Source organism: Phasianus colchicus, chromosome 2, assembly GCF_987193195.1.
Source record: "Phasianus colchicus chromosome 2, bPhaCol1.hap1.1, whole genome shotgun sequence".
Classification (NCBI taxonomy): domain Eukaryota; kingdom Metazoa; phylum Chordata; class Aves; order Galliformes; family Phasianidae; genus Phasianus; species Phasianus colchicus.
Window position 1 is genome coordinate 50,319,269 of NC_143437.1, and position 27,473 is coordinate 50,346,741.

Sequence of the window (27,473 nt, forward strand, 5' to 3'; positions counted from 1 at the left end):
AGAGATGGATGTAAGTTTAATTGCAGTAATTAAAGGACAGGGCTGTGCTATTCCCTTGCTTGTAGGAAGGCAAATATCCTTGAAACCTGTGAAGTAGCACACTCATAACCAAGGATATGTGCACCCAAGCTTAGCGTATCATTTGGGCATAAGAAAAGGGTTTGCCAGAGTGCAAAGAGGTGGTGGCAAGGGCAGTGCTGAAAGAAGCATTACATCTCATCATCAGTGTGCCCTAACAGCGCTGTAATGGGAAGAATGTGGGAGTTGCTGTGTTTTTTTTTAATGCCACTGATACTCTTCTCCTTTTATTACTAAATTTCTTGTCAGTCTTGTAACTCTTCACCTCCATGTTGTAATATCCTATCATATTTGTTTAAAGTTACATTGTGTTTAGAATAGTTTGTTTGTGGACCTGATTGTTTTTGTGTATATCAACATGGGTACTTCTACTTTCAAATTTATTACTGAGCACAGTTTAAATTTCCTTTTATTGATGTAATTACAATGAGAAAGTTCAATCAAAGGACAAGCACAATTATTTGAAGAAATCTTTCATGGAGCTGCCTATTTGTTTTTCATTTTATCATTGTAAGTGCATGTGTCTGCCGCATCATTTAGCGACATATACCCTTGACAGAGCATCAGCACCACTGATAAGTCACGCTGACTTTCAGAGCTGTCAGCACCCTCCAGATATTTTTAGGTATTTGGCTAATTTTCCCACAGCACCTGATGTTTTGTTTATGCGGTGAATCTCACAGGCGCAGAGACAGGTACCTTTCTGGGAGATAAAACCCACATTCCCTTGGCATGACTGCGCTTTGTCCAGCATTCGCTACATCAGGCTATTTATAAAAATCCCCTCTCCTCTGGCAGGTTTTCACTGCCTTTTTAGCAATAATGGAAGGCCCGGCTGCCTCATGCGCTGCTTAGCCCAGTTAAACCGGGACATTGAGAGTGTCTCCCGTTTTTGTTAATCAGCACAAAAGGAAAACTTCTATGCTGTGTCTGTGCATGCTGGCAGGCTGCAGCTGAATGCAGAGAGGTGTGCTCGTGGGAGGCTACGGCGTCCCTGCCTTCCTTTCCAGGGGCCTTTCCTTTGGCAAAGTTTGTACTGATAAGTCACAATGCCCGCCTTCAGGAGGAGTAAAACCAGAGCTAAGAGTTTAGCGTTGGCTCGCAAAACCCAGCAGCAGGCAGCAGCAGCATACGGCTCCCTGCACAGGATGTTTTCTATGGTGAGTCTGGGGCTGGGGTGCTCGTGAGCAGGCTGAAATAGGAGACCGGGTTGCTGGGGTCTCTGCACTTCATAAATAGCAGCTGGTCATTAGTGTGCTCTGTAGGTGAGTCTGTATCAACGCTGTACTGGAAAAGACTTGGGCTTTTTCAATATTTTGAGGTGGGTGGGGGGGTGGTTGGTTGTGTGCGCTCCAGCAAATAGTTATTACTTGCCTCTATCAGAGGGAGGGCTGAGTGGGATGGTTTTAACACAGTTTTTCAGTAAAAATTGGAAATATTTGCAGCAATGTTTTATTTATCTGACTTTTGACAAATGATTTGGAATTTTGGAAAAAGGGTGGCAAGTAGAAAAGCTGTGATCAAGGAGTGGCTGGGGAAATGAGAAAATATAAGAAGACAGTAAACACATTATGCAGATGGTAGAAAAATATACAAGCCTTCTGTATTAAATATTGCCAACATCAGGATAAGGCCATGGGGAGGGAAAGAATGACAATATTTTCAGAGTCATGTTCTGGGAAAATGTGCATTTTGTGCTTTGATGTTACTTATCAAGAGTCTCCTTTCAGTGAGTTGGGCATCGGAGCTCCTCTCCCTTTGTTCTTTTTAAGGCTTCCCCCCTCTAACCCCCCCCCCCCCCATCTTTGTATTTTGAGTGGTCAGGATTTAACCTTCCATGATGGAAATGACTTCTGTTTTGCATTTGGCTATGATATGCATCGGATCAGATGACTTTAGTGACTGACGTCCTGCTCAATGGGAGATTCTGATCCTTAGGATCTGGTTGCTGCAGACTCTTGGGCCCAGATCCCTTCTGCATGAGTTGGTTTATAACTAGCATTGCCAATGAATACTTAAGGCACCAGAGATTCTTCCCATATATCCAAGGAGAAAGATGAGAAAGAGAGAGCAAAGACTTCCCACCACGCGATTTCTGTTGATAGCTGAGGCACCAGGTCAAGTGGGTTGCATCTTAGGAGCCACATGCTCCTGAAGGAACTCTTTATCTGAACATCAAGCCCTCTTCCAATTGCATTTCTGATTTCTATATAAGTTTGTTAATAACTCCTTGCATTACCAGAACAGGCTAACTGTTAATGTAAATCTCATTGAAATTGAATTTCTGACTGAAAGACGTAATTTATCCTTATTGGTTTCCCTTTAGTAGTTTTCAGTGTTGTAATTAAAAGGTGTGCAAGAAACACAGCTAAACAAAATAGACTGTCAGAATTTCAGTGGTGTCCATCAAGAATAGTTGGTGTTGAGGTTATGAAAAAAGAAGGACCAAAAAGTAAGTTGTGATGACTGAATCTACTATCCAGCTTCTATTGCCCAAAGCTGAGCAGCAGCCTTTCCCAGAAACATATTGGTGAAAATCCCACAAAGCAATTTTCGGTAACGCTGAACTGTACTTTTTTTTTTTGGTTTTCGTTTAGAGAAGTACATGTACTGGTCTTTTTCAGCAATCGTTAGGACTACTAAGACATACTTTCTAGCTTTTTACATTGCTTGTTTACAAAGTACTGCCCAGACAAGGAATGACAGAGAAGTCTGTAGAATGATAGATGCACAAAGCAGGCTGGATGCTAGGCCTGCCTTTATTCTGTAGAGAAATGTCTTCTGATATAAAAGGAAAGTGAGGGACACCTCCAAAGGCTTTCCTTTTTCAGAAAGTGAGAGATATAAAAATGTCTTCAGCTGGTTGTTCTTTCTCAAAATCCCCTGTAATTGTGTTTCTTTTGCTGCCTGGTGCATTCAGTTTACTTCCTGAAAAAAAATACATCAGACAGCACTGAGCTGTTAATTTCTCATTTTAAAAGCTATAAGACTAATCTGTTCCAGCAGCAGGCTTTCTGAGGTGTGTACATTCCCTTGGATAATGAACTCAAAGGGTTAGTGACCTCCATGTAGGTGTGGCCAGTGTTTTCCAGAAGGGTACAGGAATCTGGAAGCTAGTCAAAGGATGTGTGTTGCTGTAAACTTCCCAAGGAATCCTCCTAAGCTTGAAGATTTTTATAAGCCTACTTAAATTTTCCTTTCCATCACTTAAAAAAAAATAATATATATATGTATATATAAAAGCAACAAAAACACCCCACACCAAACAACAACCTACACCAAACTGCAATGAACCAACACACCAAACCCTATTGACAGAGTACATGAGGTGTATAAGTGAGAGTAAGAGAAACAGCAGTGAGCAGAGGCTCCATAACACTAATTGACCTTGTACAGCATTTATGCTCAATCAGTATCATTCAATGAAAGTCACACAGTAGCCATGAAATTGTTGTGCTAATGCTTAACCAGTCCTGATTAATGTCTTCTCCCCTCTTACAAATTAATTTTATGGAGATTTTAACTCTGGTGGGGATAGCACAGCCTCAGATGATGATATGCTTGTCTGCAAGGACCAAAGAAAATCTGTAAGACATTCTTTGTAGGCATATCTTTTGTTCACTTTGAAGGAAAAATCCTTAGTATTTCTTTTTGAGAATATTATTGAAAATAGGACGTGCTTCATCTTCATCTTACAAGCTGTGAGCACCACTGTGGTTGTTGGCAGCTATGGGTGAATTTTGACAATTAGAGACTTAGAACTTTCCCTTCTGAAGTTGCTGTGAATGATGCTCATTAATAAGGAATACTCCGAGCTAAAAGATATGGGGCCGAAGTATGATTCACAGATGCAAGGATAAAAAGAAACAAAGTTTCTCAAGGCGGCTTCTACACACCCTTCCAAGAGAGCCTGCTCTCCCAGCTGCTAGGTCTGGTGGAAAGGTTATATCGCTTTGCTGGAAAATCTGTAAAAGGGGCCAATAGAACAGAACAGCTTCACTAGATTCTCCCTAGAATGCAAGTATTTGTTTTTCCACAAACCCTGCATAAGTTCTAGTTCTCTTTCCCAAGTCTGCCATTCAAATTCAACACTGGCAGACTTAAGTTTCTGTCGAGTGCCAAAGGTAAGCCAAAGCTGCTTGCCATCTCCCATAAATGCTGCTGAATGTGTCACATGTCAGCTTAAGTGATGGACTATGAAGAAAGTCCTTTGCTTCCACTACATGCTCTCCTCAGCTCTCTCTGTAACCAGCTACACTGCAGCCTTGGCCACAGTCAAAAACCTGGGCTTTTCTTTTCACCAGTTAAAATGATTTTATTCCAACAAGTTGTGTGCTATGAAGTTTTACATAAGTAAATTTTACTAAGGACTGACAGTCATGATCGTGTGCAAATAAAAGAACCTGTGTGCTTGAGGAGTTTACCAGATGGATCTGAGAGTCAAATCAGCCAGCGTTAGGTGTTGCAGTGTGAGCAAATTCTGGGTTTTTCTGTGGTTAAGGTAGATGCAGTACCAACCTGGGGCTCTCTTGAGGCTTCCTGGTTCAAGAGCACACAACTGCCAAACTCTACTTTGGCACCTGAAAAGATAAGGCTGCTTGCAAGGTAACAGGGCAGAGTCTGAGCCCTTCCTGCAAACCCATGTGATCTAAAAGATGTGTTCTTAGGGATTGTCCTCAGAGCCTGCCTAGAAAGATGTATTTTAAAGAGCAATAATAATAAAGAGCAGGACATTGTTTTGTGTGGGGAGTGAAAACCAGCATCTACAGCAGTATAGAAAAAAGGATGTGAGACCCAACCTATGTGATAAGGGACTTTTGGAAAGGAACAGAGAGCAAGAATTGTTTTTATTCCTTTCCATTTGTTCGCTACTATAAGTTATACAGAATGATTTTTGATACCAGTCATGTTCCTTTGTTGTTCAAATATTGTTTATATTGAGAAGTGTCATCTATTTCCTTTTACTTTCTTATCCAATGGTTCTTAGATAAAGCTCTAGCCCCAGACTGAGCAGGATAGAGAACATGTGGCGTGTTTTCCAGCATCTGCCTGTCCTACCACTTTCTGCTATAGTGACTTGTAAAATTGTGCTTGATGATGCTGTTTATGGCTCCCTTTGAATAGGCCATCCTGAATCCTTGATCTAGTATCCTTGATCTGGCATCATGTTGATGTAAGTCAAGCTGCCCACACATGCCTTGAACTGCAAAGAGTGTAAAATCTGAGTCATTCTGATACAAATACAAAACTTTCTGACATCAGAAACAAAGATATAAATTCAAGTACTGCGGAACTGAGCTATTTAGAAGTTGCTTTTAAATACCCTCCTATTTCCCTAAATGAAGTCACAATTTATTTCCAATACATGAATTATTTTTAGTGGTACAGAGTACTGTGATTTCTTTAATGTATTCCATCGGTATGTAGCTACATTTCTACCAAGCACCACAAATGCTTACATTGCATTTTGTCAGGTCCTAATGAATGCTCTAAATACAGTACAGATGTAAATTTCAGAGTCCTGAAAACTGGCATTACACAAGATTGTGGAAGATAGTTGCACATCTTAGTGATGAGAATAACTTAACTCTCTTTAGAGGTGGTGACGTTGTTCTAAACTGGGGGGTTGGGAAGCTACAAAGTGATATGGACTACATGGCAAGTTTTTGGCATTTTAATATTTATTTCCATTATAGAGATGTGTGGGATGTATCTGTGTTTTCTCACATGAATGGTGGAGGCTTAATACTGCTGGTACACTCAGTCTCTACCTTACGGAGTTTTTAGTGTAGCTCAGTTCCGTTTCAGAATAAGTTCTGCATTTGCCCATATGATGACACAGTACATTGGTGAACCCAGCTGTACGCATAATCAGTGAATCAAGAGAGCCAGCGGACTACTTGAAACAGCTTTTGGACTAAATAAGTGCACATCAAGGCAGTTCTGAAATGTACTTGAGTTCCGTTCTCTTCCCTTTGAAATAAGGCAGCGTTCATCTAGTCTTCGTTTGAATACATTTGCTAACTACAAGATAACGTATGGCACAGCACACACGATTGTCCAGTATCTCTGGTAGAGCGTGAGAGAAACGCTGAGAAATTGTTTCACGTGGTACAAAAGGGTGGATATCAACAGGTGCTAAGGTAGAGCTAGGTCATGGTAGCAATATTCTAGTTTTCAGGAAAATATTATATATTGAAAAGAATATTGGAATGATTTTCATACTAAGCATTAAACATTATTGCCTGCATAAACTGCTCTCAGGTGCAAGTGATGGTCATCCAGAGACTCAGAATGCTTAAAAGATCTTTATCTACCAATTTTTTCTATTTTGATACAGTAAGTGTTGCAAAAGAGATGAAAAACAGTGTGATGCTGGCATCGTAAGAATCAAATCGTATGATTTATGTGTGCTCTCCCATCTTTTGCATCTCACAAGTGTGTATCTGATGGCTTAAAATGATTTACACTGCAAAAACACTAGAAATTTTTCAGTTAATTTTATTGTTGTGATCCAGGATCTGTTACAAATTCAAGCTGTTCAGATCTATCCAGGATAAGTATTTGTCAAAAATAAGCCCATGCTGGCTCGTGAATTTGGAAGAGAAGCAAAATTTGAGGAATTTAAAAATAGTTGTTGTACAGTTTGTATTTTAGAACATCAGCACTTGTCTCTTTTTGTTTCACAGAGCGCAGAACAGATCAGTGCATTGTGCCGGAACTTCCAAGAGGTCCAGACGAGCAGCATGGAAGGGCAGAAGGACAACCAGGATCTGCCTCCACGACCACTGGCTCGCCACCTTTCTGATGCAGACAGATTGAGGAAAGTCATCCAAGAACTTATGGATACTGAGAAATCTTATGTTAAGGTAATAAAGTCTGGCTAGATACAGCCTTCTTTTTAAAGCTGACCATGACTTGTAGATGTTCTTAATATATTCATGTTTATCTTTATATAAACAGTGTCATAACATAGAGTCTGCTTATGTAATTGTTCCCGTTGCCTTTTTTTTTTCTCTCGTTTGTTTTTGTTTTTGTTTATTTTTGCAATAGGCTGTAGTATTTGGTGTAGGATTTGACCTGGTCACTTCAGTTCTGGTCAATTTGTGTTTAGATTTGAAGGAAGTAATTAGCAGGGAGTAGCTATATGCAAAATTTTAACACTAGAGTATTTCAGGGGATGTTTTCATAGTTTTCAAAATGAAAAAAAAAAAAATCCTGGTAGAATTGAACAATCTCCTACAAAAATTCTAAAGAAGTTTAATTGTCAAGAATAGTGCATTATTATTTTTTATCAGCAAAGCTAAATGGTGCAACTCCAGTTGGTTCTAATATCATACATACGTTAATTCTCTTTTGACTGATAAGCCCATGATTTGTTGTATATGCCTCCTCCCTTTTTATATGCACAGAATTCATGTGAATGAATGCCAAAATGTGAAAAGCTTGATTTCATTGATGTTCAGCAAGGAGGAATCATCTATTTTACTTGATCTCAAAACCCATACTTGCTGATATCAGTACTCATTGTGGTAGTGCATATGGGAAACGAGAAGTTTCCAGTCTCGTGTTTTTAACATATCCATTCATACATAAATACAGCCACATGCTGTAAGGCCTAAGGAAGTTTTACAGAACATGAACCCTTTTGTATGTTCAGCTGGTGTTTCTTATGGAGAAATCACTTGAACAAAGGAGATCGTGGAGGTCACTGTAATATGTGGTAGCACCAGACAAAAATCTTGGATGGCTGTAAATACTCTTTATGGGGATTCTTACAGAGATGATCATTATTCCTCCTCCAGAAGAATTTCTGCCATTTCTTTCCTCAGGGTCACAGAGCCCTGCAATGTGGGCTCCAACCCTGCTGTCATGCTTTGGTACGGGATAGTAAGTCTTCAAAAGTGGCACCAATTCTTTGAAGAAGTGACTGAAAAAGCCCTTAGTCACACCACTTGACAATATAACTGAATGCTTTAATACCTAATAGGATTTAAAATGCCACATGTCTTGATAAATATTATTACTGATGTTTAAATGAGTGACTATCTATATGGTTTATCTAACATGCATGATTAAAATATTTGATACTGCTCACATACACAGATCTTCAGAAAGTCATCATGTGTAATGTTTCCTCTTCATGCTATACTAAAATATAATTTGTAATAATAAAGCTGTAAATCCTGAAAGATTAAACAGAAACATTACACTGAAATTTATTTGCTTTTAATTTAGCCATCACTTCAGTGCTAACAACACACAGGTGACTTTGTTACAGGAGTGGAATGGTATCTCTAACTTATTCCTTAAATTACTTGTATTCCCACAGTTGTTATATAAAGAACAAATTCAAACAGTTACATAAAAAGTGAATAAATTCTGTTTCTTACAGGACTTGAGTTGCCTCTTTGAGCTATACTTGGAGCCTCTTCAAAATGAAACATTCCTTACACAAGATGAGGTGAGGGAATTACTGAAAGATGTTCTTTCCATTCTTTCATGAGTTAAGACCTTGTGGTTGTTTGTTTGTTTGTTTGTTTGTTTTTCACTACTTAGAGCACTACAGAAAGGGAAAACAGTGAATATAACAATAGGATTTACACCTGTATGTCTGTCTTTCTGGTTCACACATCCCTCACTTTTTAAAAATGGTAGCTGTACTTCTGATTTAACTGCTAAGAAATCTCTGCTTTTTTTTATAATGACCTTTTAATAAAATGCATTTGAAAAATATTAATGAATATGTTACTGGTCTTTGCAACCTCTTTTGGTGTGTCATATCTCCTTAGTGGACTATTTTCTCAAGACCAAAGGTAGCTGTATGGAGTGCTGTATGTCATAGACTAATGTTTTTTCACAGATGGAGTCCTTGTTCGGCAGTCTGCCAGAAATGCTGGATTTTCAGAAGGTATTTTTGGAGACCCTTGAAGATGGAATATCTTCTTCCTCAGATTTTAATACACTGGAGACACCGTCTCAGTTCCGGGTAAATACGTGGTTATTTAATAACTTAAAATTTGCCAGGAACCATTTGTGGACATCTGGCTTTAAAATTCTGTTTCATATGGTTGCTTTTATGTCTGAACCTATCAGTAGTGGAAGATGAGTGCTATTTTCCGTCTCTCCTCTTTCTCATGGCAAAGGATGTAAGATAGACAATGCAGAGTAGACTTCAAGCATGCTATGAAGTAGCAATGCTTACACAAAGTGTAACTTCTGTAGAAAGGTTATTCTTGCTATGCTGAATGCCTTGGACTCCTTGCTATGCCCAGTTCACCTGCTGCAGACTAGGAGCCGTTCCTTATAAATGCAGTATGACCTTCTCATGTTGTGAGGTCTAACAGAGTCACATCTATGAAGTGTAGATGACTGTATATTGTGTCCTCACTGTGCTGTCGTCTTCCCAGTGACACCACTCAGTACTTGACATAACTGAGGAAGAAGATTCTCCAGAGATGTTGGCACTGTCACAAAGCTAGGAGAGACTGCTGGCAGGTCTCCTTGACCCTTATTTTTTGTGGAGCAAACACTCCCATCAAAAAGATGGGAGAAGGTTGCTCTCTTTCTCCTCCTCCTCCTTCACCTCCTCCTCCATCACTACTTGTCTTTATTATCTTTGCTGTGAGAAGCATTCCTCTAAAAAGATCTCCCTCATGATTCAGTCCCTCCTACATCTTCCCATCCTCCTCTTCATCCAGAGAAAGCAGAGGCCCTGTAATTATCACCTGCCCAAAAGTAGGAAAACAGTTGGAAAGCAACCCTGTGTTTGTTTTACACTCTCTCTTCTGGTTTTGGCACTTTCATGCCCTGCTTCCAAGTGCTCGTGTGTTTTCCCAGCACAACATACCTGCCACATGTCTATAGTTTTTTGTTCCTGTGCTATCTCTAAGATAAAGTAAGACAGTGCCTACAGTGGTTGTGTTTGCTCAGGGAGAACTGAGAAAAACTGCAGGCTTTGCCTTTCTGAAGTCTACAGAAACAAAGAAGCATTGTAGAACTACTACAAATAATGTATTCATGTAATATAGTTGTTATATATATTTATTTTATACACACACACACACATGTATCTATATATGTGTATATACACACACACATGTATACGTTTATATATTTGTATATATATATATACTCTAGGATATATATAGAAAGACAGCAGATGCTCATGCCGTGTTATGAACCCAAAATAAACATTCAGGTACTGGTAATAAAGTAAATATCTTGATTGTGTTGATTTCAGAAACTGCTGTTTTCCCTGGGAGGATCGTTTCTGTATTATGCTGACCACTTCAAACTGTACAGTGGCTTTTGTGCCAATCACATCAAAGTTCAGAAAGTTCTTGAGAGAGGTAATTCATTGTCTTCATTACTACAATTCATTTGCATGACTTTAAACCTCAGTGAAACACTGTAACAAACTCTGACCTACAGCGAATATCGGTACAAAGGAAGGACTAATAGGATATCTTTCAATAGAAATAGCTGAGATCTGCAGTTCTGCTACAGTACGGTATAGAACTGAAGGGATGAGATTTCTTTTGTGACAACTAAGCGGCAGCCTGAATAGCAACAGAAACATCTGCCGCAGGTTTGTGCTGTCTGCAGATTTAGTTCATACTCCAGAAAGCAGCAGCTATATTTGGTTTGCATATGCTTGCATGTTAAATGATGGATGTCAATCAAAGCTGCAATGAATGGCTGAGTAAGTGAGGAATTACTTCCTCTATCACTTCTTTAATTTGATGCAGAACAGGCCTGCAGTGCAGAGGAATAACGTCACCTTTAGATGATTGCTCTCTTAGCCCTTCTGTACATTATTTAGTGCAGGAAACGACAATGAAATGAATAGTGTAAAGCACCTACTGAAAAAGGAGAGGTATTTGATGGTGGTTACAAGTTGCAATTCTGTGCTTTCACACTATGAGTTCCACATTCAACTGACAAACCCGTTCATTTATATTTAGCCAAAACAGACAGTGCCTTTAAGGCCTTCCTGGATGCTCGCAATCCTACAAAGCAACACTCCTCTACGCTGGAGTCATATCTCATAAAGCCTGTTCAGAGAGTGCTGAAATATCCACTGCTTTTGAAAGAGCTGGTGTCTCTGACAGACAACGAGAGTGAGGAGCACTATCATTTGACAGGTAACTTCTTGGATTCTTCTACAGGAATTAATGTGAGTTAAGTTTGGTTTCCAGCCTTTTCTAAAGATGCAGGTAGCCATTCCACTAGATAGCACAGAACTTGCCGAAACTTAGAGAGAATTCCCTCTCTCTCATTAAAACCAGTTAAGTAGCTTTATTGTGCTTTTAGTAAAAAATCCCAGTTGGCATGTCCAAGTCCCTTTGAGAAATAGATACAGTCAGAATTTGTCATGACAAACAGGACTGGGTCTTTCTCCTTAATCCTTATGACAGGAGCTCATTATGTTGTTTTTCCACTCGGAAATAACTTGTGGTTATTATTCAGTTCTTGAAATGTGTCAAATTTTAATAGCATCGCAGAAGGAAATTTTAGTTGTTTGAGGCTTGGCTGTGATTCTTGCTTGTGTGGAAGAGTTCTTTGTCAAAGCTTCCCAGTATTCGCACACAGAAATTCATGGCAGCCCTAATATATATATTAGATTCTTTTTCTAGGCTCAGATGCTTGGGACTTCACCCTGAGGAATTTCAGTTCATGTCTGTCAGCACCTTAAGGATCAAAGTCCAGAGATGAATTTCATGGATCGATTTTCATTGTAACAAAATAGATTCAGGCCAAATACACTGTCAGCAAAAAGTCATGAGAATGTTATCAACTTCAAAGGGAGCTTCTAATAATATATTTTGCCATTACAACCAGGTTGAGGATGACTTGCTTGTAGGTCAGGGGTGAAAGCCAAACTGCTAAAAGACTACACCATTAAGAGCTGTACGAACAAGGGTAGTTAAGTGCCCTTAACCAACTCCTTTGTGGATTAACAATGAAGTAATGCAATCTAGTGTAATTCTTTGTCCAGAAAACAAAATTTAAATAAAACCTGACTACCAGCATTTTATTTCATGGATAACAACCAGTGATGAATTTGTGCAACCTAGCACTGTATTTATTTATGTATTTTATGATGAGCCAAATTTAATTATTTTCCATTGAAGTTCATTAAATTATTGAATTATTTATTCTAGTGTGGGTGTTTTTGACTCTGGATAGCCTAGTGGCTGCATTTATACAAGATGCAAAACCTAACTGTGTTTCTTGTCATGTTGTTATGAACCCCCCAAATTCATGAATATTCATCACTGGAATACTTACTGCTATTTGTTCAGGCACTTAAGAGATCAGATAAGCATTTTTCACTTTGATCAGGAAGCACATTTTCTGCAGCTGCTATGAGAAGCACTGATCTAAAGCTAGAATTGTGATCAACAAACTTTGGGAATGCTGCATGGTTTTGGCTGCCTCAAGTAGAATTCTATACAAAATGTCATGGTTAGAAAATACAACTGAATTACATAGCTGTCTATGAATTTTTTAAACCTTATAGAAGCGCTGAAGGCAATGGAAAAAGTAGCAAGTCACATCAATGAGATGCAGAAGATATATGAAGATTATGGCACTGTATTTGATCAACTGGTTGCAGATCAAAGTGGGACAGAGAAGGAGGTAAGAGAAGGAACAACATATTTTATTCACTCCTGAAGCATTATCCTTCTAGCTGTTGGGGGTCTTTATTATTCCTAAAGTAATTTTGGGAACTTATTTGTGCTGTGCGTCCTTCATTCTCCTTTAATATTTTGACTTCCATTTCATATCTGCCTGTGAAGCTTCTTTTTGTCAGTAGGTTACAGTAAAAATTTTCAGACAGCCTTCTGGACTGACAAGAATTGCAAGCAGGCGTAGACGTTAATTCTCAGTAGGAAAAAATAAAGACATCTTCCTCTTCTCAAATGCTGCAGAGATTATCCATGCCCAAAGGCATTCAGATTTTATGCTTCAGAGTTCTTAAGATTTTTTTTTTTCCACCCATATAAATGAAAGTGGCAATTCTAGGGATTTCACATTAATGTCTGTTATTCTCATTCTCTACACTTCTAGGGCTGAGGCATCCATGGGTATCTGAGAGAGCAAAAGCATTAGCTGAATGAACTGTGTGCACACGTCTCACAGAACTGGGGCAGCAATGTCTCAACTTAGGCATTTACATCAGTTACGAAGCAGACACAATCAGAGATTGTATATGAAGATGCCAACTCAGTTATTTTATTTCCTTATATTTAAAGCCAAATCACCTGCACTGGCAATTTAGTTTCTCATCATTTATAGGAAACAAACTTGATAGCCTGAGATACACTGTAGTCCATTGCAGAAAGAAGAGCCTTGGAGAGCAAGACCTGCACTAATTCTGCCACTAGCAGCATCATTAATACTAATTGCTCTATAAAGACATTTACCTCTAATAAATCAGCCAGTTCACAACTGGCTATAGGTAGACAGATCATCAGGTCAGCTTAATCTTACAAGCTATAGTAAGATATATTAGTAAGCTAATAGTAAGAACTTCTATCCAGCACCCATAACTTAGATGCTATTACAAGCATCTACAAGGTCTGCTCTGAAAGTAATGCCTTGTATTTTATTCTGTTGGCTCACAATGTCAGAAGCAGATGTTGATGGTATGGCTGTACAGGCTGACCCTTCCCACCAGTATTTTGTTCCATTTTGTTGCCATGTGACAGATGGCAGCAGAGGGTCAGTCTGACAAATGGCATCCAACGCTGAAGAACAGATGAAGCAAAGGTGTGTGACTGAATTAGGGTGCAGAAAACATTGCACCCATTGACATTCACTGACGCTCACTGAACACCAATAGAGACAGTGGATGTGAGCACAGTAAGGAGGTGGGTGGTGCGTTTCAGCAGTGGTGACAGCAATGTGAAAGACAAGCCACGTTCCTGACAGCCATGCACATCTGTCACACCACAAAACGAAGAGCATATTTATTATCTTATTCACGTGAATCAGCTGACTGTTGAAACAGTTCTTGGTAGTTGAGAATTTGCTCTAATAAATCCGTGTTACTGTGCTCTTTGTACCTGTTGTAGTTTCCATGGAAATAAATAGGATGTATTACTTTCAGAGCAATCCAGGAACCCAGGGGGACTACTCACACTTTCCTGCCTTTGTACAGATCTCCCTGTCTTGCTCACTGTGTACATTCAGTAAATACAGAAATCATATCATTAATGCTATCAATGTGTACTCATTTTAATATTTACTCCTACCTGTGTATCATGGCATTGATGTATATTGCTTATATTTTTGCCTGTTGTTAATTAATTATTGTTTAATTTAATCCAGGTCACTGAACTTTCCATGGGAGAACTTCTGATGCACTCTACAGTTTCCTGGCTAAATCCTTTCCCATCACTGGGCAAAGCAAGAAAAGACCTTGAACTTACAGTGTTTGGTAAGTGTCTTCCTTCATGACTCTGCTCTTTCTATCTAAAGATGAAGAAATTAAAATTTTCCACACTTTTTAAAGTCACTATCTCCTTTTCCTGTAACCATGGGTTATTTAAGGTAGACTTGAATCTGAAAGCATATGCAGAACTGTTACATTTCCTAATACAAGAGAAACATTTCCATTTAATTTGCTTGCTGCTACTGTCTGTTCTGTGAGCCAACCTCATCTACTCCGTGTGTCAAATATAGAAATCAATGATTTTCAAGCAACAATGTTCTCTCTAAAATAATATGATAAATAAGTCTTTCAAACAAGGCTGGTAGGAAAATGGTGATTTATTTCATTCCTGGGAATACAGGAAAACCTGTTTTACAATTGTTGCATCAAAATGTGTTGTCTGCCAGTCCTCGTTCAGACTATTTTAACCTGAAACATGAGAATCAGAGCATGGAACCAAGAGTTTTACTGAACAGTATAAATAATATTAATCATTTATTACCTTACTAATCAAAAGGTTCCACTGAAACATATTAGGCACTTGTCTGTTTATTTAAAAAACATCTATTTAAAATGTCTTTGGACCCAGAGAACAACTCCAGGTTCATGCGAGACAAGTTTTCCTAAGTTTCCAAGTTTCTCTAAGCATGACAGGTAAGGGGAGAGAGTGCTTCTAAAAAGGAGAAGCGTGAACTGCTTCCCCATCTTCACTTGGATGAACTCTCAGTGATCCACACATGCCAGTCACTCAAGCCCAAGAAGTGGGAGTTCCCAACAGGATGTGTATAAATAAATGAAGGGACTCCGGCCTGATACCTATCTTAGACTGCTTGTCTGCCACCTGGGAAACCTGGTTTTATTCCCACTTTAGTCTACCGCAGCTTGAAAAATGCACTTAATATGTGAAACTGAAGGAAATTATGCCTAAGTCTAGAGTAAATGTTGTGCTCACTGTGTCTGCATCCTGGCTCCATGTAGGCATGATAGCCTACTGGATTATCATTGCCCCTCTCTCTTCCATCAGAAGGAAATGTGGATGCATGAATAAGGATAGAGCTATACTGCTGTCATCCAGTCTGGGATCCAGGACTGCTATCCCATAGTCCAGATGCACCTTCAATGTTCCTGGTTTTCTGATCTCTCCTTATTGATTAGAGAGAACGTGTCCCTGCCTCACCGGAGGCTGAGAGATTAGAATACCATTAGTGAGCCACTCCAGTCAGATGCTGTGGAAGATAGAGAACTCCATCAGATGTAGAAGTAGGAATTGAGATGAATGTTTGTTCCCAACTGAACAAAAGCTAGCCTGTAGAAAGACTTATCATCCTTTTTCACAGTTCTCTCTTAGTACTGGCATTTCACTCCACTTGAAGGCATCCATCCAAAAGAAAACCTGAATCCTTATGTCTAAACTGTATCAGCTTTATATGTTTGTGTGAAGACTTGCAGGAGCCAGGCTGCCAGTAGTTTCATAGTGCAAGTGCAGAATGGCTTCATCTTAAAAAGTTCATCAGAAAATCTGAGAATAAATGTTGCTATTGCATGAACAAATGTAGGATGAAAAACTCAATGCTTTAATACAGAACAGCTGCTTCCCAATCACTTTGCTTATCTCGTCTCATGACTTCTAATATTCAGCATCTTCAGGATTATATTTTCACTGAATATTGTATCTGCAATTAAGAGTCTTCTTTTTTCTTTCTTTCTTCCTTTCCTTTTTAGTTTTTAAGAGGGCTGTCATACTGGTGTATAAAGAGAACTACAAACTGAAAAAGAAAATGGTAAGTCTGGTGTGAGTTGTGGTGGATGTTTATATGCAGGATCCTGCTGTAGTGTAGAATGGACCATACTGGTGTTGAAGAGGGAGCGGCTGTGGTAAAATGCTACCTCCTGTCACTAGGCTGGAACTTCAGCTACCACAGATAAAACAAGTGCTCAGTATTTATGTAACAATAAGTTGGTTTTTTGTTTGTTTTTAATGCTGTTTAGTAACCTCCATCATCTTCTCTATGTCAGCAATGCATTTGTTCTCTCAGGGATGAAACATTGCCATGCAGGAATCACTTCCAGATGGCTTTTGTGACAGCCTACCTTAACTCTGTGAGGATTGAAAACCTCTGTTTATAGATTCTTGATCACTTTGAAAGGATGTATAAATGTAACTTAAATGTAACTTTTTCTAGCCCAATTTACAAAACTGGAATACTAAAGCAGCAAGCTGTATATCCTGAGTATCAGTGGCAATGTACTGTAACCTGCAAATCGTCAGAGATCAAAGGACTTTAAGAGTAGTAGTAGCAGCAGTGACATGATTAATGTTTTCTGCTAATGTACAGTCCCTAGACTATTTTTTCATGGAAAGTTTGTTCCCAAATAGCACTTATATATATTACTTTTATCCATTAAAAACAAGTGCTTTAAAAGCTGAAGCAACTACAAATTCCAAGGCTGTGTCTATGACCATTCCAGCTACATTTACAAGCACAAATTAGGGGCTTGAAGGAAAAAGTCTAACGAACTGCAGTTTCTCTTCAGTTATGGGTCTGAAACTAAAGCAAAAAAGAACCACTTCTTAGAAATATCCTCTTGCTTTTCTTTTACAGCCTACTAATGTTCGTGCTGCCCATAATTATGGTGACTTGGATCCATTTAAGTTTCGCTGGCTGATTCCCCTATCTGCTCTTCAAGTTCGGCTTGGGAACACAGCAGGTAATTAATTCCCTTGTACTGAAAACTCCAGAATGAATAGTTTTCTGGAATTCTCCAGTACTGCTTCTACTGTATGTCATTGTGGAGCCGCTGGAAACAGGCAGGAATGGAGAAAGTAGTATCTACTGTTGTCTGACCTCAGAGGACACAGACCTGATTCATAAACAGACTATCTCAGTTCCATATGCTGACTTCATCCCTCTTCTTCCCTGAGTTCAAGAAGATGCAGGGTGATATGAAAATATGACAGAATGAAAATTCCCAGTAAAAAGATACCATGAACAGGATGCGGATTTATCTTGGCTGACATCCTGGTTATGCCCTTTCTGTGTGCGGAGTCTTGTGTTTTTTCAGGTGTGGGAAGCTGACTGTATAGCTGGTGTAGCAGAGGGCCGCCTTTTTGTTTTCTCTGAGTTGATCCTTATGATTCTATCCAGTTCTGAACCTTGTGTAGTGTCACGAGGTGTCTTAGAGGAAATGGGAGAAGGTCTTCTAAGGCTGGAAGGCATTAAGAAGCATAAGAAAGCAACTCTCCAAGAGAGACGGTAGAGTTTTCAAAGGTAGACCCGCAAGGCTGCTAGAACTAGAGAGTTCAGGGAACTTTCTTTTGGGTTCTACTTCAGATGACATCTACCACACCCTGTGTTAACACTGCTTTCAGGAGAAGGGAAGCTCTCCACGGGTCTTTCTAATGCTGAAGGTTCTGTGAAGTATATACAAAAATAACACTTTCTTCTACGCGTAGGAACAGAGAACAGCTGTATCTGGGAACTGATTCACACAAAGTCAGAACTGGAAGGCAGGCCAGAAACCATTTTTCAGTTATGCAGCAGGTAAGCTTTCTATGGAAGTTGGACGAATTACATTAATGAAATTTTAAAAAGTAGAAAATTCCTCCACCCTGTGACCTTTATATCAGCACTTCTAAAGCTGTTATCAGTCTTTAAATCCAGGCACTATGCTACTATTTACCTGCATAAGATATAACAGACATAACAGTTTGAAACTGCCCTGAACTTGATACAGTGATCCAGTGAAAATCTGCACAGGTGTAGTATCATAAATTTCAGTATGATAGGGGCAGACTAATTTTACCAGGCTCTTGGTTGGTTAGCAGAAATTGCCTAACCCTAATCTGATAACACCACTCAAAGGGTAATCCTTTGGTACCTGATCTTTCAGGCTCTTTTAAAGGAAATAACTAAGAACTCAAAACACAAAAGAGTATGACATGCCTAACACCACAGAACAGCGTTAACTGCCAAACTAAGGAAAGTGACTGACAAAAAAAATCACAGTGCTAAACACATCAACAGAAAGCAGGAGGTTGAATGCGACTTCAGCTGTCTTTCTTTAGATGTGAAAATGAGATTATCTGTTGTCTTAAACTTCCAGTGACTGTGAGAACAAGACTAACATTGTGAAGGTGATCCGTTCTATCTTGCGGGAGAATTTCAGACGTCACATAAAATGTGAGCTGCCTCTGGAGAAAACCTGTAAAGATCGCCTCATCCCACTCAAGAACCGCGTGCCTGCGACAGCTAAACTGGGTAAGAAACAGGTTCTCAAAGTGAAAAATGGAGGCTGGAATCCAAAGCTGGCAGATGATTCGCAGTTATTAAAGTGGCTGTACAGTGTCGTGTGCCAGACCCACAAATTCCAATTTCTTTTTCAGGCTGAGTACTTGCAGCATTTTCTCCACAACTCAGTGTAGAGGAGATAAGCAAGCTTGCTGTTTCCCACTGTATTCTCATGTTTGATTTGTTGTTAGCTGTCTTAAGGGAAGACTTAGTAAGACCCCATTTTGTTGGTTAGAAACAGACTCCCTTTGGCCTGCAGAATACTGTGTTCTTTCTTCAGAGTTATCTCTAATATCTCAGCCCTGCTAACAGTCAAAGCTAAAACAAATAACAAAAGACAGGGCTCCTGTTTCTCTCCACGTTCTTAACATGGAGCACATACCCTAATGAATTAAGCACAGGCTTCAGGCTTTTTATCTACTAGTTTGCTACTGGTATTTCTAGTTCTCTATGTGTTCACTTGATTGAAATCCTCATTATGTGGCAGGATCAGGGACAGTTCAACTCATGCCTCCAACTTGACCCTCTAGTGCTTGAGGTATATATGCTTGCACATAAAGGCAAGCATATAACTCTGGAGGAGGTATGAGTGAAAAATCTGATGCTTAATTACACTGTTGGTATCAGAATGCTGACACACCTGACCCTGAATGAGACTATGTACACAGTGACTGGAAGTGGGTTGTTGAGACAGGCAGTATAACCAAATGTTTGGATGAGAAGATAAAACTGCCTTCTTCTTCTGCACAGCTTCCACCAGGTCCTTGAAGGTACTGAAGAATTCACCCAGCAGTGAGTGGAACGGTGACCAAGGGAAAGGCACCTTCCAGGACTCCGATGAGTGCAGCCTGAGCAGCAGCACCCAGAGCAGCAGCTGCAACACCACAGAGAGCATACAGGAGCCCAAAACTTCATCTCCTGATCAGCATGTACAGAGCTGTGCCTCCGACTTTTCTAATGCTCTTGTCAAAGAATCTGATATTCTCAGTGATGATGACGATGATGACTATCAGAACCTAAAGAAGAGCAGCCCTACTAAAGACATTGAAATTCAGTTCCAACGGCTGAAGATTTCGGAGGAACCCAATGCTGACTCTGAACGAGATCAAGCTGCAGAAAAGGAGGAAGGAGATGGTTTCAAGATGGGAGAACATCCAAAGCTGATACGTGGTCATTTCTGCCCAGTGAAGCGAAAAGTAAACAGCACAAAGCGTAACAGGGGAACTTTAACGGCAATGCAGGAACGTCACCAGTCCCTTGACAGCCACTCTGATGCTGCAAACTTGGACCTGAACTCTATTTTGGAGAGAGAATTTAGCGTCCAGAGCTTAACATCTGTAGTTAATGAGGACTGTTTTTATGAAGCTGTGGAGAGGCATGGGAAATCCTAGCTTTCTGAGCAGCACTCTATACAAAATGTTCATTTGAAGTCCACGTGAAATTCAACAAACTTATTTTGCTTTAAAATCAGTAAATTCATGGAAGCCACAGCAACACTACTATCTCATTTTCTGCACTAGTACATTTTTTCCACAAATACAGCTGTAAAGGATTTTTAAGTTATTTTAATTTATTGTGGATCAAAAATAGAGTAAGTAAGTTTTCCAAGGTCTGTAAATTAGTTCATCCCTTTCAAACAGTTATTGGGATTATGTAGTATTATTTTTGGGGAGGGGAAGGGTGGCCTTGTTAGTACATTTAAGTTAAGTTATGTGGAAAAGATGCTAGTGAGTGGCAGAAGTAAATGCAGTGGAAAGTAGTATGACAAAATGAGTTTTTCAATACCATGGGCATTTATTTTCTTTGGTTTTCATTTTTGCTTTATTTAAAGCAGAATTAAGTTATTTGAATGTGCTTTAGTGCACAACAGTGCAGAAATTTCATTTTTGTATGTTTCAAAATGCTGTTTATACTTTATATATATGTGTAAATATAAAATCAAAGCTTGGCCTGTAATCTTTTATTTGACTGTATTTTTTATTTTCTCTACCAGCCTGTACAGTAAAAGACAAATAAGTATTGTACTTAGCTATGTTTTCTACTTTTTATCATGCTGCTGTTCTCTTAAACTCCCAAGTTCTTTGCTTTTGTGTATATGAGAACGAGTATTAGCAGACCTTGAGGCAATCTGTGCACTTTATCCTCCCATAAGCCAGTCACTTGAGTATATTTATACGAGGCTTTTGATTTTTAAATTATTCCGCAGAGGATTTTCCCAGATAAAAAGGGCATAAGACCTCAAACAACATCTTACATGCTGCAAGTATGAAAAGAGTTTTTATGTTGCAATAACGCACTCACATTCAAAAAAAAATGTATTATTTCAATTTAATTACGTATCTCACAACATACCTTGTTCTGGGTGTGTGTTCTGTCTTCGGAAGCAAGAAGAACCAGTAGGCACATTGTAAGTGGACTGTCCTAAACTTTTGTCTACAGCTGAACAGAACAAATAAAATAGGAAAGCCCCCTTCACCACTTTTTCAAAAGTTACTTCTTCCATACCTGAACAGATGTAATACATAGATCAACACTTCTAGTTCAAGGAGTTAAATCCCAGTTCAGTCTGCTGTAATTACAGAGGATTTTCCTCTACAGTTTCTTCTAGCCGGTCTGTACTTTCAGGGGAACGCTTCCTCTTCTTCTGCCTTAGCTCTTCTCTATAATTGTATGCAAAAAGGTTCGGGTCTTCATCACACATTTTCCTGTATGTATTGCACAGATTTCTAAAGTGCGACATAGTGAGCTGAACAGGACGCAGAGTTGGATCAACATCTGCTGCCATCATCAACTGTTCTGTTTTTTTCAAACGTTCTCTTTCAGGAAACAAGATCCTAAAGGCAGGGCAAAGAGAAGAGAAGAGTGCAGACAATTCAGTTTCCAGGAAGAGATACAAGGCTCTCTTCAGCTTTTACATAATCTTAAGACAGTTCATTGTCTAAGCAAACAGAAACATAGAAGGGCCACTTTTCTGCAAATGCAACTTTTAACAACATGGAATTTGTACATTGTACATCAAACAAAATGCATGTATGCTCATGATTAATAACATTAAAAAAGAGCTTTGGGTATGGATACTGTCATAGAGCCTTCTTGGAATTAGCCTAATATTTAAAGAGCAATAATAGAGTCAACTTTATGCAAAGCACATCAGGTCCAAATTACATAACTTTTTTCAAGCTATTTCATTTCAATGGGACAGATATTATTATAACTTCTCATTAATACTGTAATTCCAATGCCAGAAAAAAAAAAAAAAAGCCAAGGAGGAAGAACTATTGTTCACATTTTAATAGGGGAAATTGTGCCTGAAGTACTAGATGTCATTTTCTCCTCTATCACTGTTTATAAATAGTCAAACCAACCCCTGTACTCTGTGTCCTACATTGGCCTCTTTCTCACAACTTCTCAAATCTTAATTCAAGTGATTTTTAATTTCCCTCAAAAATGCATAGCACAAAGTTCAAGCTACCGAAAGCACTGGACACATGGTTGATAAGCATGCCTCAATTTTCCAATTATCTGTTGTCATACATACATCAAACTTTAAAATGCTGCACAGGTTGCCTTTGACAAGCTAGGCAAAAAGCTCTGTGCAACTGAAAATTGGCTCTTGGTGGTCAGACAGAACACAAAGCTAAAAAGGGGTCTAAAAGGACAAGAGAAGATGGGATCTCTGGGAGCAACCTGGTTTAAGGTGCACTGCACCTCAAGGCCTTGATTAAAGAAATCTCCATTATTTTCAGACGTTCCTCGAGGCAAAAATCAACCTTCTTTTATACATGGACTATGAAAGGTCCGTACATGAGTGGTAACTTAAGCTATGCTTTATTCTTCCTGGATGTAACAGGTGAACCTTACACACCACATCTCTCTCAAGTCCCAGATGTTAAACACAAATGTACACTCATTCTATTACCTTGTTTCTATACAGTATCTTGTAAGTAATGAAACAGCCCCATTACTCACCACAAATTGCTCATTTTTTTCAGGTCAGCTAAAGAATAAGAGGATTGTGTTAGCTGCGTGCTAGGGCTAAAGTCCAATAATCTGTTAGGGAATATGTGATGCTCAAAAGTTCAGACTCGCTCTCCTTGCCACAAAAGAATGTACAGCAGTTATTAGCTACTTCACACTACACAATTTTTTAAAAAAATTTGGCAAAAATATTTTACGTAACATATACGTGCTGATTGCATGTGCCTCTTGATTATATTGTCAGCTGAAGACACTCTTCCATGAAGACTGCAAATCAAATACAAACCTAGCTGGTTTGGATACCTCGATCTCTCACCGATTTCAAATGCATACTCAAACATTACTGCGGGCAAATTAGCATTCAGTTTTGAATCCCAGACATCAATATCACTCACTGCCTCAAGAACAAACAAAAAACTTTTCCGTCTAGAAAATGAAGGCAAAATTCTATGTATGTTCACCTTCAAAATAGCAACGTATAACCCTTGCAGTTAAGCAAGGTGGCATCCATCCTAGATTGCTTCTAAACCATGCCCAGCAAACTTGAGGCGTAGAGCTGTAATTTCAGCTAGCTGAAAATTCCCTAACAAGAGCTCTGTCACATATTTCTAGTCTGTCTAACACAGGGCTTTTCCCATCCCAAGTCAGACATGTATCTAAGCTCAAGTTTTAACAGGATCCCTGGAGAACAGACTGAAGTTTTCCTGCGCCAGTTAAAGAAGCTAGTAAATTCTCTCAATGAGACACAGGGCTTTTTAAAGAGGCAATAACAACTCCATATAAGGGCACAGAAGCACAGAAGTAAGAATTTGACCTTTTGACACTATCCCTCCAAATAAGTAAAACTTCCCACAGATCGAATTCTCTCTCCATAGACTGCAATCATCAGTTAAGAATTCTGAAACTTTCATTTTTTAAATCAACCAACAAATGCTATTGATTTTCAGTTGCTTTTGTTGCTGCTGTTATTTTGTTCAATTATCGGAGAGACACAAATTGGAAAGATCAGCAATTTATCCCAGTAATTTTAACAGCTTCAATTACACTAACAAAAATCCACAGTAATTATTATTTAACAAAAACAGAGAGGCATTCAGCTCATAATTTTGTCTCCTTTCTGAAACGGAAAGATCTGATGAACACTGAATAGCATATTTAAATAGAGTGAATAAAAACAAATGATAGAGGATTATTCCTTCAAGTTCCTTACTCAACTCCGCGGCAGCAATATTTTCTTCTAAACTGAAAAACACTTTGAACCACTTTTTCCACTAGCTCAAATGGCTGCTGTATCTTTGGTTGCACCAATGGAGTGAAATGCACTACTGCCACATCCACCTGCAAGGAAAAACAAAACATCAAGATAACTGAGCAGATGCATTCCTCTGAGACACAGTACTTCTTTACAGTTCAGAGGTTAGGTGTCAAGAAACAGGGAGAACACAGGAAAACAGTGACAGGTAACAGCTGTGTGATAAACCACTGCCACACTACTTGATTTGGCTTAACTTTCAAAGCCCTGACGTATTTTAGTCTTTTTTGGTTATCTACATATTTCTAATTAGCTCACACGCCATTAGTACTTAGTGCTTTTTTCCCCATGGCACTTTCTTCATCCAGCACAACTTCCATGTCATCCGTAAAGTAATTAGCACTTCTTTCTTCAGATCCTTCCACAAGACAATTCTGACATGATACACAAATTAGACAATATTCAATATACAGGCTGAAGGGCAGCTGGAGAAAATTGGTATTATAATTAGAAATCAAAGCTATTCCCTATATATTTTCTGTTGCTCTAGGGCTTTGGCAAAATGAGAGCCAAGGAGTTACTTTCCAGTATATTAAGATTTTAAAACTCAAATCTATTCAAAGGAATTGCAGATCGAAATAAGTCCTGCATTCAATTTAAGTGACAGTTGAATTCTGTGTTCGGAGTCAATTATGAACTCATACTCTGTGTACCATCGCCGTTAATCCAAAATTACATTTGCATGTTTCTACACAGATCTCTCTGACATTTGTTATTTTCTTTTGTAGTTCCTATATCAGCTTGGTTCACAGACCCGCTACTTCCCTTGTGTCTGAAAACAGACTGAAGCAACATCCTGCCTTCAGTATACACAGATGTACATATAAAAAACACAATATGTCATGCAGTTATAGTTACATCATATAAAAACACCCTGAAAAATACCTTTTTTTTTTCTTTTGCTTTTCCACTTTTTCTGTAAGCTAGACTTTTTTGCAAGACTAAGATAGAAAAATTGCTCTAATGACTAAAATATAACAATGCTTAAAAAAAAAAAATGTCACAAGAGCTTATTTAGAAGTGAGATGACAAATAAAAACCTGGCATACAGAATCTGTGGAGAAATGCACATTTCTCAAAAATAGTTTCTGAATTTCTCATGGGCTTCTACACTTGCCACAGCCCCCTATTTGTAAGGAAGAGCACAAGCACACCATGAAAACTTGCGCTCACGCTGAACGTCAGAACACTTCAGCTTTCTGAACAGGTGGTTTGCATGACCAACCACTTCCATGCACAGAAATACCAAAGACTTATTTACATGCATGTATGCTTATCTACTTCTTTGTCAAGAAATGTAACAATACATTTCAATCCCTGACATGCAGTGATTCTGTGATTTGCCCCACTAAACTAGGGACAAGAAAACCACTGGAGACCATCTGGGACATCCTCCTTCCCTCAATCTTGCAGAACCCATCATCAGTGAGGTATGAAGATGCCTTTGCTTTTGAGAGCAGGAGCTGCATCTTTGACCACAAAATTCTGAAGGATAAGAAAAAAGAAGACAGTGTAAAATTTAAGGGAAAAAAAAACAGCTCAACTTGCAATCTCGAGGCTGGGAGGCAATAATTTCTGCTTCTGAAAGAAAACAGCACTCCTCAGCGTTTGTTCCATTACAGATACTGATTTCTTTGGACCCCAGGAAAGCTGCCTCGTTACTATAGCGACAGATACAGGGAAAGCTTAAAGCTTTTCACTTCTAATTGGCCACTCCTTAAAAATTATCCAAGCCATTTGTTACTAACCTTTTAAATACATTTAAAACGGAGAGTAGAATTATGAAAACCAATATAGAATAAACAAGAGCACTTGGAATGCAAAAGTTAATCGGAGGATAATTTTATTTCTAACACTTCCTTTTTTTTGCCCCACCACTATTTTCAAAATAATACTCAATTCTAATAAAATAATGAATATGAAAATTATCCTACCAATATATCCTGAACTGTCAATAGTGTAACAATTATTCTCCCCTTACTGTTTTAGCGTTTGAGTACAAAGAAGGTTTATGTTCTAGTGAGGCAGGAGGAACACGTGATAAAATCAGACAGTGTAATTCAGTCTGTTGCCTTGTTGATGAAATCAATGCTCTAAATCAGAACGAGCCTAAATGAGACAATTTTTGCTAACTGTTAGCAATAGAAGTCTCTCGATAGGTAATACATGTATCTTTCAATAAGCTTGTATTAAAAGCAAACCCATGCATCTTTTTCCAAGCTGTAATTTTCTTCTACAGGGAGCTGAAACCTAAGCAGAACATATTACACTTCATTAAACTGGACTGTCTGAGTTCCTAATAAGATAGTTCTAGGGAAGCTCCTCCATCAACCAAGCATTCAGCACCAGCACTGTGTCTGTATGCTACAGAAAAGCATTCAGTCTCACGCCAGGTACGTTGATCACACAGCCCCTTATTCTGATGTGAAGGTTTCACTTTGGTTTCTCCTCCAGCAGAAAATAACTGTGGCACTGCACTAAGAGCAGTAATATACAACTTCTCATAACCATACTGGAAAAGATGAGTTTCCTTCCCAAGGATAGTTCTCAGCTCTTTAACACAGATCTCCTCACAAGGAGCACTGCTCCAGAACAAAGAGGCACTGGATTATTCATAATCTAACTATTTTACCACTTTTTTTCTTGATGGAGCAAAGAGCCACCAAGATGAGTCTTTTGAAAGCAACACAGTGAACTTTCCTATAAAACTTCATTTCAGGTTGATGAATTCAGAGACAGTTACTTCACATACGACATGAGCAGTGTTCTTCCCCTCACCTGTCACATCCTATGCATTAAAGCTTCATTTATTTGCTATTTTATCATCCAATCAGTAGCATTATAAAGATCCCTTTATAATTTTTCAAAGTTAAACCTCATCTTTCTTACTCTCATGATTTTCATGAGCAAAAAATTTTACATCTTCACATTTTTTTCCAGACTCTTTAGGCCACACAGCACAAGCATTTGCTTAGATTTGCTGTACAATTCCACCGACCGCTTATTTCTAACTATCTACTCGTACCTCATCTTCTAGCCAACTATTTCTCCCCGATGAGACCTTTCCGCTTTACTCTGCAACAGTTTAATTCTTTCAAGAGTGAGGGCACCACAAATACCTTCCAAGAGCCTAATGAAATCACACTGTGAACCACACATTCTCTGCTCTAAAGCACTCCAAACAAATGTATGAGACATTGCGTGCATTTCCGCACACATTATGCACTACTTTTGATATTTACAGCAGCTCATACCCGTTTGCCCAGTATTGTAGAAAGCTCCTGACAAGCAGAAGAATCCTGAAGAACAACTGAATACGTTGTACCAGAGTTCACACTTTACATCAGGTCATACTGCAGCTCCTGAATCATCA

At 38.9% G+C, this 27,473-nt stretch overlaps 2 protein-coding genes across 11 annotated transcripts in view; one reads left to right on the forward strand and one right to left on the reverse strand.

The window, feature by feature from the left end:
• The window catches only part of TIAM2 (TIAM Rac1 associated GEF 2), an 86,243-nt gene extending 65,349 nt beyond the window's left edge, over nucleotides 1-20,894 (forward strand). For 4 of the 5 annotated variants that reach the window (XM_090135628.1, XM_090135629.1, XM_090135630.1 and 1 more), the window contains 12 exons: nucleotides 6,768-6,947; nucleotides 8,474-8,542; nucleotides 8,942-9,067; nucleotides 10,322-10,430; nucleotides 11,046-11,225; nucleotides 12,605-12,723; nucleotides 14,419-14,527; nucleotides 16,244-16,302; nucleotides 17,125-17,230; nucleotides 17,976-18,063; nucleotides 18,626-18,780; nucleotides 19,561-20,894. In XM_090135628.1, coding sequence (XP_089991754.1) covers nucleotides 6,768-6,947; nucleotides 8,474-8,542; nucleotides 8,942-9,067; nucleotides 10,322-10,430; nucleotides 11,046-11,225; nucleotides 12,605-12,723; nucleotides 14,419-14,527; nucleotides 16,244-16,302; nucleotides 17,125-17,230; nucleotides 17,976-18,063; nucleotides 18,626-18,780; nucleotides 19,561-20,201 — 1,941 coding nt within the window. In that variant the 3' untranslated portion in view covers nucleotides 20,202-20,894. Of the gene's footprint in view, nucleotides 1-926; nucleotides 1,239-6,767; nucleotides 6,948-8,473; nucleotides 8,543-8,941; nucleotides 9,068-10,321; nucleotides 10,431-11,045; nucleotides 11,226-12,604; nucleotides 12,724-14,418; nucleotides 14,528-16,243; nucleotides 16,303-17,124; nucleotides 17,231-17,975; nucleotides 18,064-18,625; nucleotides 18,781-19,560 lie in introns of those variants that run through there. The other variant, XM_031611726.2, reaches the window with a different exon arrangement.
• The window catches only part of TFB1M (transcription factor B1, mitochondrial), a 32,429-nt gene continuing 19,509 nt past the window's right edge, over nucleotides 14,554-27,473 (reverse strand). For 5 of the 6 annotated variants that reach the window (XM_090135639.1, XM_031611753.2, XM_090135641.1 and 2 more), the window contains 2 exons: nucleotides 23,999-24,126; nucleotides 21,125-21,644 (listed from right to left, as the gene is read on the reverse strand). In XM_090135639.1, coding sequence (XP_089991765.1) covers nucleotides 21,386-21,644; nucleotides 23,999-24,126 — 387 coding nt within the window. In that variant the 3' untranslated portion in view covers nucleotides 21,125-21,385. Of the gene's footprint in view, nucleotides 14,951-21,124; nucleotides 21,645-23,998; nucleotides 24,127-27,473 lie in introns of those variants that run through there. The other variant, XR_016464311.1, reaches the window with a different exon arrangement.